A 22,326-nucleotide genomic window follows, 5' to 3' on the forward strand; every position below is an offset into this window, starting at 1 on the left:
GGGAATCCACTGCAGAAGGCAGAGTGCAAGTGTGCAACTGGATTAATAAACTAATAAAAATAGCTTGCAAGGGAATGGAACTCATAACTCCACATTTAAATGTTTTATACTAATGCATTAGTAAAGAGAACAACTGCAACAAGTAAAATGTAAGGTTCATGGAACACATATGTGGGAATGTGGCATTATGCAAAAAGAAAAGTTATGAAACACATATAGCCCCAGGGTATTTGAAAACCACAAACAGTTGTAACAACACAATGAAAATCATTGCATAAGTATACTGATCCACCAAAGAAGTTAGAATGATGGCAAAGAAGTGACTTTGCATTATATGCTCGTTCCTGGCATGTGTGTGGTGTATCACTTTGTATTTTGACCATAGCATAGTTTGGAAATGGGAGTATATATAGACTGAGATGAAAAGGTGAAGATAGCAGAATGTACAACACAAGGTGAACAAGAATGGAATGAACAGATTGGATACAGGATAAGAACCATCGTCTCCCAATTTCCTAGCTTAACAATGGCAGAAGAATCCAGAAATATATTAGATTAGAAATTGCCAACCTCCCTTGCAGAATGACTCAGTATAGTGTGCAACCTAATATAGTGTTGTTTACTTTCAGGGAAAATGAATTCATGACAGTACAAAAAGAGAAAAACGCGTAACTGGAACTGACCCCAGTAGATAAGGCAACTGAGAAACATATTTCAGGGGAATGGAACATGTGATAACAAGACAACAACAACAATAAACCTTCCTAGGGTCAAATCCCTGTCATTTTTCAAACATTTAGTCTGTTGAATGGTGCCACAGAAGCACTGATAGGTAAGGTAACTGAAAAACACATTTCAGAAGAAGGAAAACATGAGAGCAGGACATTACAAATGCAGTTACCTGGGTTCAAAGCCCTGTCTTTTATCAAAGAAATTCTGTAGACCAGGGCATAGCAAGTGAAGCCACAAAAGAACAGACACAGCAGAGATCTGAACACACACTTTTCAGAGAAATATTATAAACATGAAAATTGAACATTGGAAGACAACGGTTTACTATGGTATGGCAGAACTGGACCCCATCGAATGATGAAATCGAAGTTCTACATTGGCAAAAACAGTGTCAAATTCCGACATTGTCAAAATACAACTCATCTTCAACCTCAAAACAGGCTTTAACATGGGTTGAGATGCGGTGAGATTCATATTTTAACATTGTCGGGTATGACATTGTCGCTGTTGGGCCTCTGGACTTTGACTAAGTGGGTTTGACCGAACCCACTTCAACCCTACCATAGTAAACCCAAGATAACATACCAACCAATGGGGAGGGAATTAAAATTCATCAGTCACTGTGCATGGAAGCTCTTACATGCATGCTACAAGCTAGACCATCATGGATGTGAACCCCTGCCTGCCTAACTAATAATCCCTCTACCTTTGCATTATCCACTGAAGTCATGGCAGAAGTTATAGTGAAGAGAGCCAGATTATACATTTTCAAAGAAAACTGATAACACTGTGGAAAACTAAACAATGGACCACCACTAAACAGCATACAACACTCAGGACCAAAATCCACTCCCTACTGCATTGACAGTTTACACAGCAATCTCAAACCAGTGGCGGCTCATACCATCGGACTGCAGGACTGCAGCCCTCCCAGCAAAAAAGATTCTTGAATAAAAAAATAAAACATGTATAAAAATGTACAATCATAAATTATTTTGTTTCTTGACCAGCTTGCAATGTCCCGGAACTCGAACTGCACATGCTCATCGGGTTCCGGGTATTTATTTATTTAAATTAGTGAACAAGTCCATTTCTGCAACTCTAGACTGCTTTGCAGGCAGTCCGGATATGAGAAAATGCATCAGTGTGATGCCCAGACGTCTATGCGATTTTTAACCGCACAGTAAGAAGAAAGGGGTTCAGACTGCCACGTCCGCAGTCACGTACATGACATGGACGGCTGGATTGCTACTGATTGGATCTCACCCTCTTCTCAAAAAAGAGAGTGAGAAACAATCAGTAGTAGTCTGCACTTGGATTTACTTTCTTGTGCTACTGCTAGTGCTATGGACAGAGCCGGATTATCGTTGGTGAAAGTAGTTAGTTGAGTGGTTGACTAACTGGAAGTTGTTAGTTGAGTGGTTGACTAACTTGACGTTCCTTACTTCCTTCCTTATCTTTGTTATTTTTTTTTTTTCGGCTTGCTTGTTCTGCCCTTTGCCTTGCTGCTAGCTTGAATCAGAGAGTCACAGAGAAGAGGAGGAAGAAAGAAGACGGACACTCGGCTTGGACAGTCTCACTTGACTTTTTACAAGTAAAAGTTATTAAATTGAGGTAGGTGCTGGACTCGGCTGTACAGATGCAATGTAATTTTTTTTACAGTAGTACAAACACGAACACAGCAGTAAAATCTGCACTGTCAGTCTGTCTAGATCAGAATGATGTCACTCACAATAAGATATTGTATTGCCGATTTGCAGTGTGGTCAGAATGAACTGTGTAGTTAGAGACTAAATGACCTACTTGTCCTGTCAGTGTGGCTCCAAAAATAAAACTAAAAGTCCCCAAATCAACACTGCTGAGCTGTTGGCTTGTCTTCACATGGAGATTTCTTCTCATGCTGTTTAGGTCAGACATTCTCATGGAGATTACTTCTGTTGCTGTTTAGCCAGGTCATGTTATGTATACAAGTTACACACTGCATGGAAAATAGGATGGGATTGCTATAGTTTCTTTGTCTAGCTGCACCGAGTTTCACATCAACTTTTTTAAATAAAGAAAACATTTACCTAAGCTAGGCCCTATTTCAAGTTGCGCATATACTAATGAGGGGCAATGGCACAGTGACTGATTTTAAATACTGATGTTATAAACTAGGAAAATTGCTAGAATAACAGGCTTTGCATTAGCATGATGTCTGAAGGAAATGAAGTCTGAACTCAAAAACTGAAAATGTTGTTATCTAGGGACTGCAGTTCTCAATGGTTGGGCAAAAAAAAAGGAAGAGACTGTACATATGAGAAAAACCAGGGATATTGTGTGAAATCAGGAACAAGTGACAGCTATGATACATACACACGCACGCACACATGCACACACACTCACACACACACACACACACACACACACACACACACACACACACACACACACACTCACACACACACACTCACACACACACACACACTGTACATATATGCATGCCTGCAATATACCTTGTTGAATGCACATCTTGTTGGCAGAGAATATTGCCATTTAAATGAAAGCTACATTTGTTGACATCGGGAGATGAGGAATGTTGGCTCAACTGTTCCTGTGGTGTGGCAGCTGTACTTGCATGCAAGCAAGTGGGGTTTTGCAAGTTATGGGTAGAAAAAAGGGCTAGTAAGGGGACAGATTCAGTGGTGTGTGTGTGTGTGTGTGTGTGTGTGTGTGTGTGTGTGTGTGTGTGTGTGTGTGTGTGTGTGTGTTTTGCCCTAGTTAGAGGTAGCAGGTGGTTAGTAATTTCCTCAGGCTCAAACTCTGTACCTTAGTTACAGGAAACAAGCTTGAATCATCTACCCCAACTACGAAGCTGCTAAAGAAATTAAGTTTTCAGGTGCATTTTCAAGAAATTGAGTTTCAGGTGAATTTTCAAAAAAATGTGAGCTTCAAGATAAGAGAAATTAATTTCTGCTCATCCTAAGTCTATTTATAATGTGCAATTGTTTTGTTTTGTGTAGCAAATGGTATCACTATTGTGTTATAGAACTGAAAAGTGATGTTAGTAGCACAACATAAATCCATTACTTCCATACTTCCATAAGATTACCTAACTGTGCTAATGTGTTATATTGTCTTAGTCTATTAACAGAAAGCTGAACTATTACACAGAACGGAGAAGAAACATTTTCACCACTGTGCAATGGCAAAATAATGCAGAATTATTTGTGATAGTGAGAGCTATTCTGTGATACCCAGTAGGGAAGACACATATTGTTTGCAATATGATGGTATTCTGGAGTAACTAGTAATATCCGGCATACCCAATGAAGAGTGAGGGGAGGATTCAAAACCGGAACTGTTGTATTTGGCTTTGTAAATTATGGGAAGTAACACATGATATTTTAAAATCATTCCAAAAATCATTTTTGTCTTTGTAGTACTCTATATAAAAAGATGGGGCATTAATTGTTAGCAACATATCACTGTTACATCCTGATAAACACTGATCTTACATCCCCAGTAGGAGTCCCTTGCTAGAGTTGTATTTTACTTTGCACTTTATAGTAACAGATGGTTTAGCCCTAGTATTACTAATGGAGTAGTTTATAGTAACAGATGGTTTAGCCCTACTCTTACTAATGGAGTAGTTTATAGTAACAGATGGTTTAGCCCTACTCTTACTAATGGAATAGTGATATTTTATGTTGCATATCATCAAGAATGAAAAGAAAAATACAGTGTACCACTATAACAAATTACACAAATTAGCAAAACAGCACAATTGTATGGTGAAAAGTGGTAGTCATTACCTAGCAATTTCTATAGCTCTGTAATAAACTGTTGTTTGCTCATCTTTAAAAATACACTTCATCAAGCCAACTAAAAGCACAAAATCAACCAAGACAATGCACTGAATGGAGAGAACAATTGCATGCTGGAGCTCTTTTAAGCATTTATTAAAACCAAAGTAAGAGCTTTCATCTGTTATCACACCCTAAGAAGATTCCATTGAGACTTCTTCAGACTTGAAGCTAACTTTCTTATTCTCCTAACTGAAAACTCCTTTTTTACTGTAGTTTCCAGTACCGAGTGCTGCTAAAAGTTAACAGAAATGCTATTCATAGTTTGCCCGGTCATCTTTGTTATGAATTACAGTGACACACAGTGTCAAGCCTATTCTCCATAAATGTGATGCAATTAGCTCTAATATTCTTCTCCTAACAAAACAGCAAGTAAGCTTTTTATTGTATTTTACTTTTAATTTTTTAACCAATATAGAACATTGGTCCTGTTGACCAGATATGGAAATTTAGGCTATTTTAAATCTTAGCCTGGGAAAGATCAATGGCATCTTATAGGATTTCATCCAACACCAATACATGCTCACCCTCCTCACTAGGGTAAATGACAAGGCATTCTCGAGATGCTTTCTTCCCATGTTTCTGGACATCTGACTTTAGGAAGAGAGGCATTCATGCCCCATAGGTTCATAGGTTCATAGGTTGGTACTAGGCTATCAGCCCTAGGGCCTATACAAGCCTAGCCATAACAATTCCCTGGATATTTCTTCCCACAATATTTACTTCCCTGGACCCCTGTCTAGCAGGATGACTGACATGATCCCTGGGATAAATTTCCTATCTCCCATCCAATCATAAAGGTTCCTTTTGAAGAAGGCCAAGGAGGTGCTCTGCTTGACATGTATGGGCAGTCTATTCCAGAGTATGGGGAGTCTCTGGGTCTGGAATCTATCCCTCCAGCATGTTTTGTTCATTGTGATGATAAGGTTTACATCCCTGGAGCATGTGGCTCTGAGGGATTGGGATTTCTTTAAGTGGAGCATGTCCATCAGCTCAGGGTTTGACATGGCCTTGTATGTTAAGCAGAGAGCGCCTCTGAGTAGACGATATGCCACAGAGTATAGCTGGAGTTTTTTTAGATGGTCAGCATAGGGCATCTGCTTTAGGCCTGTGATTCTTTTAGTGAGGTATTTCTGCGGCCTTTCCAGCTGTAGCAGATGTGTTATGAGGTATATACCAAATGGGGCATTATACTCTATAATGGGTCTAAGGAAGGATGAGTACAATGGGACAATGACCTCCTTTTATTCTGGATAAAAAACCCTTAGTGATGAGGTGTGCCACTAAGAAGGATTTCCTGACTCTTGTGACGATGTGGTTATCAAAGATGAGACCACTGTCCACAAGTCTCTCATCACACTTTCAGTGTTTAGTGTACTGCCATCTATGTGGTAATTCATGGGTACATGTTTTTTCCCACAGGGCATTAAGCTTGAGCCCATGGCTCTGGCACCAAGCATCTGTTTCTGTAAGGCCCTTTTGTAGAATATCTACATCATTTGGGGATTCAATAATGGCTCTCAGTTTGCAGTCATCTGCGAACTTTGTTAGCCAGAGTCCCTTGGTGTTGGTCTGTACTTCAGAGAAGCAGATGCCAAACAAGACCGGTCCCAGGACTGAACCCTGAGGTACTCCACTTGTCACTTGTCTGTAGCTGGATTTGGAGTTGACTACTTTTACAGTCTGGGTTCTGTCAGTAAGCCAGTTGGCAACCCATCAAGTGTCATAGGGATTTATGCCCAACTTAGTAAGTTTATCTATGATTCCAGAGTGGGGGATGGTGTCGAAGGCCTTGGCAAGGTCCAGATAGGCTGTGTGGACCACCTTACCTTCGTCCACAGCTCTGGAGATTGACTTGAAGAAGTCAATCAGGTTCAAGAGACAAGATCAGCCCTTCACGAACCCAGACTGGGTGGGGTCCAGTGTTTGAAGGTCGGCCCTTCATGAACCCAGACTGGGTGGGGTCCAGTGTTTGAAGATTGCCAATGTCTTGGTTTATAAGTTCCATGATAATGCGTTCCATGCCCTTGCAGATCAGGCTCGTCAGACTGTTGGGATGGTAGTTCCTGGGATCCAAGGTGGATCCCCCCTTGTAGAGTGGGATAACTGCAGCTGTGCACCACTCAGTGGGCACAAAGCCTGAGGTGAGGCTATGATTAAACATGGCACGTAGGTGAGGTGCCAGTTCATTTTGTAGTTCATATAGTGCACAGCCCGGGCTGTCTTCTGGTCCCATGGATGCTGTATTCTTAGCTTTGGAGAGAGCGGTTTCTACCTGTGTGGCCGTGATTACCGGAATTTGGCAGTCTTTTGGTATTGAGATGGGCCCCAGGTAACACATATAAATGCATAGATTTTATGCCAGTAGACTGTAATAAAAATGTGCTACATTTTAGTGTCAATACTATAAAGTGATACATTGTTTTGCTACATTTATTCATATTTTCTCTAAACAATAAGACAAAATAAAGCTATCTATGCATATCCAATAAATCCAGAACACCACATTTTACTAATATAAGTACAAAGTTTCTAAGTCACATCCCTTACTTTTTTGTCCTTATTTTTATACATAAATCATTTGTTCTGTCATAATATACATTCTTTGGCTTGTCTTTCACAATACTTTCTCTCCTTACCTATTTTCTGTCCCTGCACCATGTTTTACTAATTTAAGCATATAGCTTTTAAATCACTATACTTACTTTTTATTAAGTCCTTAAATAAATCATTTGTTATCTCTTAACCTATGCAGTCTCTGGTTTATATTTCACTATACTTTCTCCCTTCATATGTTCTCCATCCTTGCACACCATTTTATTTATTTAAGTGTGTGATATAGGCCCACCTCATTACAGTTAGTTCCACCCATGCAGGTCCTTCTGGTAGCTTCCTATTACATTGAAGTCACCAGTTGCACCAGGCAGTGTTTTGCATCCAGTGTCCTTATCATCACAATTTTTTTCAGACTGTAGAATAGAACAGCTACTTTCTTACTTCCCCATACTTCCTACGAGTATTTCTCCTGTCTTCTTCCAGAGCGTCTCTCCGTTCGATAGCCATCATTTCCATTGCAATGATGAATAGAATTGGAGATTGTGGGCATCCCCTGCCTTGTCCCTCTCTAGATTTTGATAGTGATTTTATACATGCTGTCAAACATTGTTCAAGCTGATGGCTCATCATGCATTTCTTGTACCTCTGCTAAGCCCCATGTTTCCAATATACTGAGTTTAAATGTTTAACTCATGAATTTGAATGTCTTTATGATATCAAATGCATTATTCCAGCATGATTAGCTCCCTTCTTGTCTTGAATCCCCATAAACTTAACAAATGCCACCAGCTGTCCATCAGGATCCCTTCCTCCTTGACATCCGTGCTGTTCTTCTGAATGTATTTTGTCAGACTTCTGTCAAGCTTCTTGATGAGGATGTTTGCATATATCTTCCTGCAGATGTCAATTTGGATCTGGGCCTCATTCCTCCATTTCTATTACTCTGCTTCCCCTTTCAGAATCAAAACTATCTAATTCTGCTGCACTGAATTTGGGAATTTCTCTTTCACTATTCTTATTCTACAAGCCATAACCAGTTCCCTTTCTAGGTTCTGTCCTATTTTTTTAGAATTCTGTGCTCAGACATATTTTGGTTGCTTTCTCACTTTGATTTCTTTAACTGCTCTCCATTTTTCCGTCTTGCTGACTGGTTTGTCTAATGTATCCCATTCCTTTTCTATCGGTTTTCCTTATCTCCATTGTAATCTTCCTCAAGCTGCCTCCTGTCATACTTATGTGTGGTTATTCTGGCATTATCTTTTTCTTCTCCTTCATTTTCTAGTCCCTTTATCACCATCTTTACTTTTTCTTTTTCTTTTTTATGCCTGCAGCCTTACTCCTGTCTTTCAGTCTCTATAGTAGTGCTTTCCAAAATTCCCATCAGAATTACTACGTTTCTGCTATTTTCTTTTCAATCTCTGTCACTTTCTTGTTTTTTATGTGGTTGTTTATTCTAGCTTCTTCCATTTCTGGTTATGCAGTCTTCTTCCCTTTATCCATATGGCCAGAGCTGTAGCAGTGACATTAGGTCACTGGGCAGCACTTCATTTGGTGTCCCCTGCTGACTGTAATCAGCTATGATGTCAGTTACTTAATGATAGCTTGTAAACTGTCAAATTTTAAGAGTAAAAATGTAAAAGGTAATAATTATCCCTTTCTTCAGTATCTTGTAGACTTTTCAGGGGAAATCTCTATCTCACCTACTGTCTTATTAAAGATCCAGTTGTCTTGGACCTCCTGTATTTCTGCTTGACAAATATCTCCATCAGTACTAGAACCTCAGACATAAATCTTCACCACCATATAAATGAATCGTAGTGAAAGAATAGGTTTATAACTCAATACCTCCCAAACCTCTGTAATAAACGTCCCCTGCATGATAAGCAGCAGGACGTACAGCCTGAAGGAGGGTACTGGCAAGTAATAAATGGTCATAAGACTCAAAAACCTTGCAATATTTATGATGATAGGTTACAATCTGCCAGTGACTCAGTCATGCCTCTAGCTCTCATGCCGATGACGTCTGAGACATCTTTGTAATGGTAGGCTGAACAGCTGTTGCCTGGAGCTCAAACCTGCAGAAATCTTAAATAGGATAAAAATCTCTTAACCTGTGCAAATTATTTATTAATTGAGTACGGCTTTCTTTATTTAGTTAAAGGTGTTTTCTCCCATTTAAGCTTCTTAATCACAACACTAAATGCCACAAATTCAAAATGCTGTTAAGTTTCATTTCTGCAACAGCACTATGGGCAGTCTCCCTTTGATGTGTTGTAGGCATGGTATACTCAAGGCAGCCTGCACAAGTAGCAAGCACTACAAACACCAGAGTAAACACAGTTTATCGGGTGTTATTGACAGCTATGAGTTATCTGGGATTGATAATATACAGTTTATAAACTGTCTGAATATCATACCTCTCAACTGTCCCTGATTTTCAGGGACGTCCATGATTTTGATTCAAATTTTAACTGTCCCTCTTAATCCCTCCTAAAACTAGTGACGTTTGGAGGAAAGGTGGTGAATTACACAATGAATAATGACAATAATTGAGAGTTATAAACTTCTTTTACTTCAGAAAATGTGTATTAATTCATATGCTCTGATTCTGTCAATGTTTCAAGTTAATAACACTAATATTTTAAAAGTGTCCCTGATTGTCCCTGATTTTTCCTGGACTTGTCCCTGATTCTGTTGAAATTTGTCCCCAATTGGTTGAGAGGTCTGCTGAATATATATTCTGCTTTCTAAAGGAAAGTTTCACAGATAGTTTACAGGCTGTCTGTTAAGTGGTCATGATTGTGGTCACTTAACTAACAACTTGTAATCAGTCAATCATTTTATAAATGTTTGGCATCTCCTGAATATTGATACCCATAGCTGCTGCTCTATTCCCCATCCTATGGCACTGCAGTTGGCCACATAGCCTTTTTATTTTTTTCCTACATTGCTCTTATCATAACTAATTTCTTCTATGTGCCCCTCCTTCTTTCTTTAACCATCATTTTATTATGGCCTTTATGTCATGTCTCCATTGTCCCTTTAGTCTCCTTGCCCTGTACATTTTATTCCTACTGATCTTAGTCCCTACTTCATCCTTTCCTGGCCAAACAGATCCTCCATTTAGTCTAATTTTTTAATGCTGACCATTAGAAGTCCTGGAGCATGGTTCAAGATTGCCATTTCACATATAATAATGCCTTGTATCTTTTACATGCTGTTTCTTCTTGTTTTAAGCCACTTAGCCCTACTCCCCTTATCTTGTACTTTTCCTATGAAGATGCACTGCATAGGGTTCCCCTGATCTTTCCTCCATATATCCACCCAGTCTGGGAAATATTGCTATATTACATGTAATACTTTATTGCACTGTTGTCATTTACAAGCTCACACCACTCAGATTTTCAGAAATATAAAAATACTGTTGCATTGCAGTTCTACAAGGTCATCTGCAGAATCCTGACTTTTTATGCAACGACTTTACAGAAGAAGTTACCAACCTAATGGAATGCAACCATATTATCAGATTAAGTATTTGTACTTGAAGAGTTCTACATGTTGATTTTACGAGGCCTTAGCAGGTAAGATAATGATGCCAATGTGCTGGACACTCTAAGCATACACAACAAATTCTCTCTAATGTACTTTATTTTTATCCACTTTTAGCTTTGTCTTATATCACTGCTTTTTATTTTACTTTTACATGAAACAAGAAACAAAAGTACAAACAGTAAGGTTTTAAAGAATGATAGTCTATAATTAAAAGAGAATTGATAAGATTAACTTTGTTTCTTACTGAATGATGATGAAAGTTGGTATGGAATGTAGACTTTTCCATTTCTAGACTTTGGCCAACGACAAGTGTTGAAAAGACACTTGTGAGCATTTCCCAATCCTTTATACACAGCAATATCTCCAAAGATGATGGACACATCTTCAAACTCATTTCCTTCTGTACAGATAAAATTGTATATAGTTTTCAATATCCTAATAATATTACACCATCCACATGTTATCTAGCTAACAGGAAGATGTACTGGTTAACAAATTAATTAATTAAACTAATAAATTTGATACCAGTTTAATACACTGATCTAATACACTCTTGAAAGACAAGATCAAAAGCATGAACTATAAGATATACAATACAAATAACACAGGATAATAAATACAAGATAATAAATCAAATGCATAATTCAAAATGCATTCAATAATATGAGTAAGGTACTAATTCAGTGTTGAAATTAGGCTCTGTTTGATTTCAAAACAGTATAAACATTAGATATGTAATTGCAATTGAAGAAAGAGTACAGAATATAAGAATTCATAAAGCAAATATTCAAATAAGTTGTTATAAATTACTATTGCAACAGATGCATACAACAACGTACATGAGGGGGTGAATAGAAAAAACATAAAGTACATGAGGGAAAAGAAAACAAAGTTGTATAGCCTGGTTGGGGTAAAGGTTGAGACTACCCCCATGTACAAGTTGATAGGGTGACAAACACCCAAACGGTATCATAGAAAATGTGCATTCAGTCCCATCAAGCAGTTTTTGTAATTATTTAAAGTGTATTGTTCACATTCAGAAGTATCCTTGTTTCACAATTAATTTACTTTCTTGTTACATTACCCATATTAAAGATGTAATCTGTAATCCTCTTTGTCTTTAGTTCCTGCATGATGGACTTAGCCAGAAAGGTAAAAACAAGCCCATTAACTAAAACAGGACAGAAAATGTTTCTCTGATACCTTACCTCGTGGTATGTTTCCAGAAATGCCACTGGCTGAGATTCACTAAGGTCAGATGGGTAATTGCATGACTCGCATGTGATCCAAGCACAAGATATCCTTGCATGGGTTCAGATGGAATGACTTTCCTCCCAGAGATTTTTCAGCTGGCATTTTACTGATTGAAGTGAGTATTGCCTAAGACTTTGATAAGCATGGGCTGACGTGCTAAACTTTTTTCTCTCCTCCTGCCACAGCTCAGTATCAGCTGCCAGCAGCTCCTCTCTTCATTCTCCAGGCCCATTATACAAGTCTTAGCCACACCTGGGCTTAACCTGACCTGTGTCTGGAGCCAGTGAGGAGACTGAGAATATTGATGCAGTGTCATACTATCCTAAGTCTCTCTTATCCCTCAGCAACCTTGCAACCTCCACAATTGCTGCCTATGGGAGGTGAATGTGCAATGTCCCTTCCAAGTCCATTTTCCCGGCGTAGTGCCCACATGCTCATGAGGTCAAGTTTAAACTTAGTGTCATATTTAGTGATTTGTATACATTTTATACTTCAATCTGTTCGGAGTATGAATCATGTGACCCCTCTCCTGTGGCCATGGTCATCAGATTATTTGAGGTAAAAAGGCTGATACAAGGGCTATGGTCTTTGTTGACCATCACATACCCTCATATGATTTATTGCTGGTAGCCTGTGACATATTATGGAGACACAAAGTGCATTGTGGTCACAGGACAGACCAAAAAACAAATCAGCATAAATATAGTACTTCCCATTGTGGTTATTTTGGGGTATAACAAATTCCAAAATAATACTTAACACTGGCAGTGTTATGCAAGAAATTAATACATGATGAAAAGCATGTATTTATTCCATTTCCATCTGGAGTTTTCATTTACATAGCATAGGGAATGAAACTATATGTCGTAATAGCAGATGCTTCACAATTTTGGTTGGAAGAAAAAGTTGAAGGTTAGGTATGCTTAAATGGATAGAAGGATAAACAGGATCCATCTTTTGATGGATTGATTGTTTAGGATCTGCTTAAGAAAGTATTTGAATTAAGCTTATTTGACTAGGTATATGTAAATAGCTGAAAGAACATTCAGCTTAAGAATTTCTTATTTCATTAATAAGCAACAGTATATATTTTTTATGTTTATATCTCAAAGAAAGTGGATTTAGACAGCATGACCTCTTGATGCTTTATAAATTTATGAAGGCTGTAATTTTCTCTGTAAAGCTACACAGTCTCCTTTTCATGTTTAATTTTATATACATTTGAAATGGTTTACACATATTGTAGCTGTCTCATAATTAGTATATTAAATATTGTTATAAGTACATTATAATCGCTTGTTCTACAAATTTAAAGTACAGTAGAAAACTGTTTGTAAATATTGCCTGTATGTCTATTGACATGTTATTGGTCAACACCCGAAAATCTTTATGACAGGGTACTTCCTCCACCTTATCCATTGCATCTGTTATATTTCACAGAATGACTTTGCAAGCACATAACTTCATTATTCCTATTAACATTTATACATATCCTATTTTGCATTGAGACATTGTTCTGCTCCAGATCTGACCTTTAAGCATTGCAATAATTTAGTATTAGTGGTGTAATTTACAATAATATTAATGTTTAGAATAAGTACATTCATTTCCTACAGATATATCAGGGTGGTACTAGCACTGACTAGCATGACTTTAAGATTTACTGCTTCAAATAACTGCACTGGTTATTTAATCATATTTGCCACTTCCTACACTCTATTTCCCAGTCTCCCAGTCCAGCTGCCTATAATTGGATATATTCCAAGATTCTATATTTTGGGGCAAAACGTTATGAATGACCATTTCAAAGGGTTTAGTAAAATCAAGATATACCACATATGTCTCTGTACCTGAGGCCAACTAGAGCCTCCATAAAGTGGCAACTGGTCGGGGCACCAGATATCTTTTCAACTTATTTATTTATGCAAATTCAACTCTCCGGTGTCTATGTATATGAAACAACCTGCTCCACAAAAAGTATTTGGGTTCAGTTTTTTAATATTTGTAATTAAAGAATCTTTGGTACTTACGTATTATCGCAACCACATTTTTGCGGTTGCATTAATACTTAAGTTGCCCTGAAAAGGAGTGTGAAATTAGCATAAGGTGTAATTTAACGTCTGTGTTAACAGCAAGTAAGTTTGTTTGTATTACAATCAGGAAGTTAAGCAACCATGAAAGTTACACGCCACACACTGTTCAGTGGTTGGTGTGCGTGGTTGTATAACAGTCATATAACAGAGTTTATATTTTAAGGTTTGCAGTGTATTGGGCTTCCCTTCTGTGATTGGCGTGTTTGGCAGCATACACAGGCGGGAGAGGTAGGCTTATTAAAAATATGTGCCGTTCTCTTTTATACCACGGAAGACTAAATGGTGTTAATTATCTTATAAATATTGTAGGGAAGTAAAAACGTTACTGTTTTATATATTTTTCTATGCGTTGTCTACACATGCAACGAGCAAGCTTCAACAGATGTGAGGGTGAAAAGTATTAACGTATTATGACAACCGCACACTGTCAGCATCCACAGTATTCTCAGCAACATGTTAATTAACTGAGAATGGAATGTTGCTGAGAATGCCGCGAATGCTAACAGTGTGCGGTTGCGATAATACATACGTACTGAATCTTTTATTGTTCTGTGTATTACAGTGCCCTTTTAAATGCTCACTGTGATCTTTATGATGCTGTTAAATTCAGCTCACAATTTCTCAAAGACCAAGATACGTTTGTTCATATTTCCATTGACATTTTACGGCATTTCATCACTAGTTTAGTGTTCGGTTCCACTGAATTAATCCTTCTTTTGAGGATTCACACTTTAATACAATTGAAGCACTTTCCATTTAGCAGGTTTTCATACCTCTTCTCTTACCTTGTTTATAAAAGGGTGTTCTACACCCACTCAAACCCCAGCTGCTCGAACCCCAATATCTCATAGGCAGGGACTTGAATGGCTGTAACCTCATCTGACCAGCTGCTCGCACTCAAACGTGAGTTCAGAGATGCAGTTGCCACACCACTTGTTAGGAGGTGGACTGAAGCAAGTGTCACCGTGGACCAGGTAAGTGGGGAACTGGAGCAAGGAGGGTGCTGTAAGGTTTAGAGAGGTAGAAGAGGAGTGTAGCACAGGGTTAGGGAGGGGGAACAGGGATTTTAAAATTAGGGCATGATAGAGACTTTAGGGTTAGGGAAGAGGATGGGAATGTAAGGTTTTGGGACTGATTATGGATTGGTAGGGAGAAGGGGATTTAGGTATGGGGAGCAATCTGGAGTTTAGATTTAGGAAGTGGGAAAGGGAATTTTAGGTTTAGGGAATGATAGAGACTTTAGAGTTAGGGAGGGTGATGGGGATTTTAAGTTTAGGGAGTGATCGTTTACAGGACAGGGAAAGGGACTTTTAGGTTTAGGGAGTGATCAAGAATAGGCAGGAGAAGGGGATTCTGTGTTTATGTATTAGGACTTTAGTGTTAGGGAAAGGTTTAGGGAAGGATGGGGAGGTTTACGGTTAAGCATTTGGTAGGAGTTTTTAAGGTTAGGATCAGGATTCTGGTAGGGATAGTGAATGTTATGAGAGACAACTTAAAGCACTTCCTGAAGTGAGTGACAGTGAGCAAATGTGTCTCAACTGCATGTAGTAGACCCTTTACAAAAAGTTTATAGTGTCTCCAAACTTGTGCCAATTTATTTCCAACACCAATCCTACACAACTTATTTTTTTTATTTATAAGGTGCTTAATATAATATTGAAAATAGGTGACCTTACCACACTCCCTCCTAAAGATAACCACATCCCTGATATGCCATGTTGTTGTGATATTAATTTGTATTTATTCTCAAAGCAAGGCAATTTATTGGTCAAATAAATAATTTTACAAAATTGATGCATACTGAGATCATTGTTTTTTAGTGCGTAGTCTCTATGGAATTAATGACAGGGACTTTTAGACATTGTTATAGCTGGTGATTTCTAGGTGTCTGAGGTAGTTTTTGGCAGGAGAGGTTGATTTGTTATATCTATTAACTGCGAGTCATTGTAAGTGTAATCATTTTTAAGAATCAGAAAGATGCACATTGTCACTGCATGAGCTACCTCAGTCTCAAGTTTATTTACTCATTTTTGAACTCTGAATGAGACCTTAGCTAATATTAATTTAGCCATTCTCCCTTTCTGCTCTGCTAAATTGTGTGCATTAGAATGAGACAACAAAAAACTGGTGGTTAATCCTGGGTACAGGACACTTAAGAACTTTGAAATATTTGCCCTGGGAATGAAGCTGTGTTGAGTTGTAGTTCAGTGATGGAAGGGATAAGCATGGATACAGGTTAGATGATATATGTGGCATGTTTATTCAATTCAAACAGCATTTTTGGTTTATCCATAGATATGCATTTCTAATATGTGAGCTCGGCAGAGTGTTACTGATTTTACTGGCACAATGCAGTGCCTCCTATGTTGATTTTACTGGCACAATGCAGTGCCTCCTATGTTGATTTTACTGGCATAATGCAGTGCCTCCTATGTTGATTTTACTGGCACAATGCAGTGCCTCCTATGTTGATTTTACTGGCACAATGCAGTGCCTCCTATGTTGATTTTACTGGCACAATGCAGTGCCTCCTATGTTGATTTTACTAGCACAATGCAGTGCCTCCTATGTTGATTTTACTAGTACAATGCAGTGCCTCCTATGTTGATTTTACTGGCACAATGCAGTGCTTCCTACGTGTAAGGTATTGATGGCAACAATGATGCTCTTTTGCAGCTTTACATAAATGACATGTTTATTTATTTATTTTTGTGCCGTGTTTGCCCTGTGCCCGGCATCCATCAGCCCTCCCCTTTGTGAGGCTCTACACTGATTGAAGGGGGGCGATCATCTAGACAACCATGAGGATGCTTTGTCCTCCGACTGACATCCCAGCAATGAAAGCATTTTTACTTTTTGGGGGGGGGGGGGTCTAACCTCACTCCTGCTTGTGATGTGAGCACTAGCTTCACCACAAGGGCCAGCTATTCTCTGCTGTCAGCACTCCCACACAAGTGCCAGGAGGAGTTGCTATCACTTCTTTATATAGCCATGCCCACATTTCCTGGCACTGTATCCCTGCATCATGATGAGCTTCTGCTCTCCAGTCAAGGCCCTTTTAGGGCAGCAGTGTGAGCCAAACAGGAACATCATCCCTTAATGGCACTTACACAGAACATGGGTTGGGCAGGGATCCTAGACACCAAGGAGAACATCTTGTCCTTAATCAAGGGAAACACTAGCCACCTGGACACACCTGGGAAAGCTTGTCATGCCTTAATGAGACATGTACATAACATGAGTTGGAGGGACACTAGACACCAGACAAATCTTCTTGTGCTTTTAATGCCACATAAATATAATGGATATTGGAGTGGAAACACTCGATACCAGAATGTGTCATGCGTTAACAGCACTTACACATAACATGGACTTGGGAGGACAATAGACACCAGGGAGAACTTCTCATGCCTTAACTGCACAGTATTATGTCCAATTGGAACATAGTGACAAGTGACGTTACTATAAAGGAGAAAGTACCATATAGACCCCAATTTGTATATAAAACGGGGAATAATTTGAAGAGAATAATTGAAGTTAAATCTAGTTATCAGAGAAAAGGGAAGATACACAAAGGGGGTACAAAAAAATGTGGACACTGTAATTATTGCAGATACATATTTGAAGAACTTTCTATCACCTTAAATAATAACTTAAGAAGTAAGGTGAGATTTTGTCATGGAAACTGTCAGTCTCAGCATTTAATATATCTAGCAATATGTGACACGTGTAAGAATTATTATGTTGGGAAAACCAATCGCTTTTTTAAAAATAGAATCTACGAACACATGTATTGCATTAAAAAAACATGATACGAATAATGCCTTATCTCGTCACCTCATAAACAGCTCAGATTGCACTGGCTTCAAATTTGCCATCTTGGAAGTGGTACCACCTAATCCTAGAGGGGGAAATATTAAGGCAATTGTGAGTGAAAAGGAAATTAGGTGGCAGATAAGACTTAATGCAGCTACATCCCCTGGACTCAATGAAATGATTCCTACTAAACCCTTGGTCAGAGTATAAAACAATACATGCATATATGTAGTGTGTTTAGATAAGGCACATTGTTAATTATTTGTTTCATTTGTTCTTCTCAGGTTACATAGGTTATATAGTGTTTAATTTTTTAGTCCAATTTTATTTTACATATTTTTTTACTACAATTATAATTGTTTTTAAGATGTTTTATGTCACAATCTATACAAAATATGAATTTTGATGCATAGTACTGATATTCTTACTGCTTAATGTTCACAAATGCATACTGTTTGTATAGCATAAAATGTAAGTTAAGGATATAGTATGTCTTTTACTACTGCACAGTTTTGGGTCTTGTTTAGTTATGGTTAGTATTGCTATATGTATTAGACTTGGGTCTAAATGCAATATTATCATTGAATTGTGTTCATATTTATATTGACTGTGTGTATATATAGTAGATATTTTAAAAGTTTTTTGTAAAGTAGTAGGCTGGATAGAAATGAGAGGTATTCAATTACTCAATGCCAGCCCAGACATTAATTGAATAATTAGTGTAAATGGCGTTTTTTTTTAGTATATAAGGGAGTGAGTTTTTGTGTATAGTGTTCTGATGAAGTCTTTTGTACATGGATGAAAGCGCTCAACATTGTCGTTTGTGGTTCAAATAAAGAGTACTGTTTTGGTGCAAGAATTCAGCTTCTCCTGGAATTATTGGCTGCCACGTTGGTGGTTCATTTTTATCTTTAACTGCACAGTAGTAGAACTCTTAAACCTCATAGTAGAAGGAAGTAATCTATGTCTATATTTTTGCCTCTAGGGACTACATGGTAAGTAGGATGCAGTAATAGAGGGTAAAATACTTATAGGGTAGCAGTGACTAATGATAACCACCAATGTAATTAATAAGAGTGAGCAGAAACACTGAGAAAGAGGCAGAGAGTGAAAATGTTCACAAAGATCTCTATTGTGTATTAAATGCCACAGTTACCATTTAAAATATCAGGACCCACTTTTTGTAAAGCTGAGTCTAAATGGCCAAAAAATAGACTTACATATTTTAAGTCAGATATGGCTATTTCTCAGAATATTCCCAAGGTATGATGATCTCAAGGTTAGTATATATACGTTTGGGGTGTGTGGGGGGAGGGGGCTTACCCCCCACCCCCACATCAGGGCTGCAGGTTTGGAGGGGCTTGTCTGTGCAATAAAAAGATGTTTAAAGGAGAACATCGATGTTCATTATTTGCTCTTCTGCTGTTTCAAAGTTTTTTTTTTTTTTCGGTATGTCAGCCCTCGTCTCCCTAATGAAATGTAGGCACTTGTAATGCCAAGTGTCACAGCAAATGGTGATCATATGTTTGATCACACACTGTAAATTAGTAGAATGGAAATTTGTCATCAGTCTTCATTTAATTCTTTTCTCTGTAAATAATGAAACTAAGGGAGGGAAAAAAACTAAGGCAATGAGTTTAATGAATGTTTAACGATACAGGACATGGCTAAAATGGTGGATAAAGTGTTGGGTTGCAAAGAGGAAAATTAATTTTCACACTCCATCACATGACAGTGGCTAAGTTACCCTAACTCCTTTGTCCTCCTGATCACCTTCTGGCACAAAGCTGCTTGTCTATTTGACCAGTGCACTGGGTCTTGCTAAATTCCTTGGATTCTGAGAGTTATGGAGGGAATGTGAGCTAGGACTGAGTGGTGACAGTGCTTCCTGTATGAGGTGACAGGATTTTTTGAAGATTCCCAGAGGTTAGACAGCTGAAACAGAACAGAAGTTCGTTTTGACCACAGTAAGTGACAGTTTCACCTACCATTTAATCAAAAGTGCACATATTACTGCACTGATCAATCTGGGTCACAATGAATGTGTCTGACCATGGCAAGATAAGGTAAAATTCATATAAATAATCTGATCTGCACAGTATGATCATCCTGTGCTGTGAAACTACAGCTTCCCCACCACTGACTATTTTATGGCTGATGAAAACAAAAAATGAAATCCTACTAAGAAAAAAAGGAACCCCTTGTAAGCTGATATTGAGTCCAAGAATCCTAAGAGTGAAGAAATTACTGAACATGCAAAACAAAAAAGTTCCTGGGTCAGCAAACACAAAATGATCTCTTATCTCTATATGCTCACTTATTCCATGAAATAAAGGAAGACAATGGAATGTGAAGGACATTTTCATCAGTTGTCAAATCTTCTTGTTTTACCTATTAACAAACCAAGTAAGCCCACTGGACAAGGCCTCTCTTTTTCAAGTAGCCCGGGAGCAGTGTCTGCTTAAGTGACTTGGTTAGAGTCACACAGTAGGCAAATGGAAAGGGAAGAAATCAAACGCAGTACTCAAGGCTGTGATGACAGGAGGCAGCTCGTTGCCGTAATCCTGTGTACTAACTGGCGGAGATTCATTCCACAGTAGCCTGTACTCTGCCTGTCTTATTCTCTTTCTGTCTCATATTCATCCCTTCTCAAAGGGCACAGTGCAGTTTGTATTGATGTCTGTTACACAGCTCAGTTAGTCTCTTTCAGTAAAGGTGTGATATATATTATTTATTTCTGGCATTTACTAATTAAGTCAGTATTAACCAATTAATTTGACTAGTCTTCATAGATACCTTTCAGCCATAGCTAGAGCTACAAAGCAAGGAAAATAGCTACATGCATGGATTATTTAGAACACTTATAGCTGATATTATTTTGTGTTACAACATCTAACCTGGGGGATCCCCTGCAATGGGTTAAACAGATAATCAGAGAAAGTAGTAATGTGTTCTTATTGATGTGACATTTTAAAGTACCGATCCTCCTTGAGACCAACGTGAATCATCTGATTGCTCTTTGCCTAGTGCCTGTTTGTATGAGAAGTAGTGTATAACATAGTCTGCGGCTATAGGCTACTTTCTCTTTTCCATAACTTTAGAAGTACATTATCTTCTTGGCATGTTATTTATTATTCTTCTCATATGAAGAGATGTCTAGAGCCTTGATTATGAACTTAAACAACAAATTTATTGTATTACACAGGCATTTGAAGCCGCAGTGGTACAACGGTAGCATTGTTGCCTCACAGCAAAAGGTTCTCCTGTTCGATTCTCAGCTGGAGTGCCTTTTATGTGGAGTCTGCATGTCCTCCTTGTGGTCGAGTGGCATCTGAAAGACATGTGTGAATGGGAGTGCCTTCACTGAAGGTTGGGCATTGGGCTGGCAACTCGGCACCATAAAAATCTACTGCCAATCATTAGCAGACCGGAGTTCCACTGTGGCGACCCCTAACTGGGAAAAGCCAAAAAGACAAACAACAACACAGGCATTTGAAGACTACATCTTACAAGTCAGTGAACTTCATGACTGTTAACTCCATAATAGCTGGAGTCTCGATTTTGCAATTATGTCAGCCAGATATAATGCTACTATATCCAAAACAGACAAAATCCAGGAAAAATATCTAGGCATCTCAATAAAACTGGATTAGTCTGAAATAAAAAACAAAAATGAGGACTCATTCAAAGTGAATTATTTTAACTTGGACTTAATATTAAACTTGTCTAATGGAAAAGGGAGACAGCATATCTAGCCTGCCATTTTAGTGAAAGCTGGCATTCTATCTTAAGTTTGTCTGCTCATTTTCTTGTGTCATTTCTTCACCTGCCCCACGCCATCTTTAATGCTCAGTAGATTCTACTTCCATTGTCTGTTATTGTAATCAGATCCTTGGGTCCCATGCATCTTCACAAGAAGCACTTTTGCTGATTTAGTGAATACTTGTCTCATACAGTCTTCTGTCGGGACTACATCCTTTCTCCCCTCTTTCTTCTTTGTGACTCTTCATATCCCCCAACCACAATCATATGTTCCCATATTATATTTGTATTCTGTCTTGACTATAGCTTCCTAATCTCTGGGCATGCCTTTCCTTTGCCTTCAGGACAGCAGACACTTCTGGTTACTTTCCCCTGGATTCCTTCCAGTCACTCAGTATCCCTGTCTCAGCATGCCCTCCAGGGCTGCATGTAGCACACAAGGTGTGATCTGACCAAAGACTGATACAGCAGGAATATTACTTCCTGGTTTCTGAAAACTGTCCCAATGATGTATTTAAGTATTCGATTTACTGCTCCCATGCTGTACTCTGTTCTTGATGCCACCCCCTGCATTTTTGTGCTGTTTTAGTACCAATTCCATACCCCACTGATACTCACCCATGGTTTTATGCTCCTGCTGATATTTCACTCTTATGGTTTTATTTCCCAAGTGTTACCTTTTGTATTTCTCTGCACTGAACCTCATTTACCATCTT

The 22,326-nt window shown here is 38.4% G+C and overlaps 1 protein-coding gene and 1 long non-coding RNA gene across 2 annotated transcripts in view; one reads left to right on the forward strand and one right to left on the reverse strand.

Moving 5' to 3' along the window:
- The window catches only part of LOC122811101 (high choriolytic enzyme 1-like), a 154,085-nt gene that overhangs the window by 113,963 nt on the left and 17,796 nt on the right, over positions 1–22,326 (reverse strand). The window contains exon 4 of the mRNA XM_044082678.1: positions 10,930–11,085. Within this exon, the coding sequence (XP_043938613.1) occupies positions 10,930–11,085 (156 nt within the window). The remainder of the gene's footprint in view (positions 1–10,929; positions 11,086–22,326) is intronic.
- Positions 14,190–22,326, forward strand: part of LOC122811102 — a 33,742-nt gene continuing 25,605 nt past the window's right edge. Inside the window, exon 1 of the long non-coding RNA XR_006366204.1 lies at positions 14,190–14,260. This is a non-coding gene — a long non-coding RNA (uncharacterized LOC122811102). The remainder of the gene's footprint in view (positions 14,261–22,326) is intronic.

The sequence above is a fragment of the Protopterus annectens genome, chromosome 9.part0 (assembly GCF_019279795.1).
Source record: "Protopterus annectens isolate FY-2018-M chromosome 9.part0, PAN1.0, whole genome shotgun sequence".
NCBI lineage: Eukaryota > Metazoa > Chordata > Ceratodontiformes > Protopteridae > Protopterus > Protopterus annectens.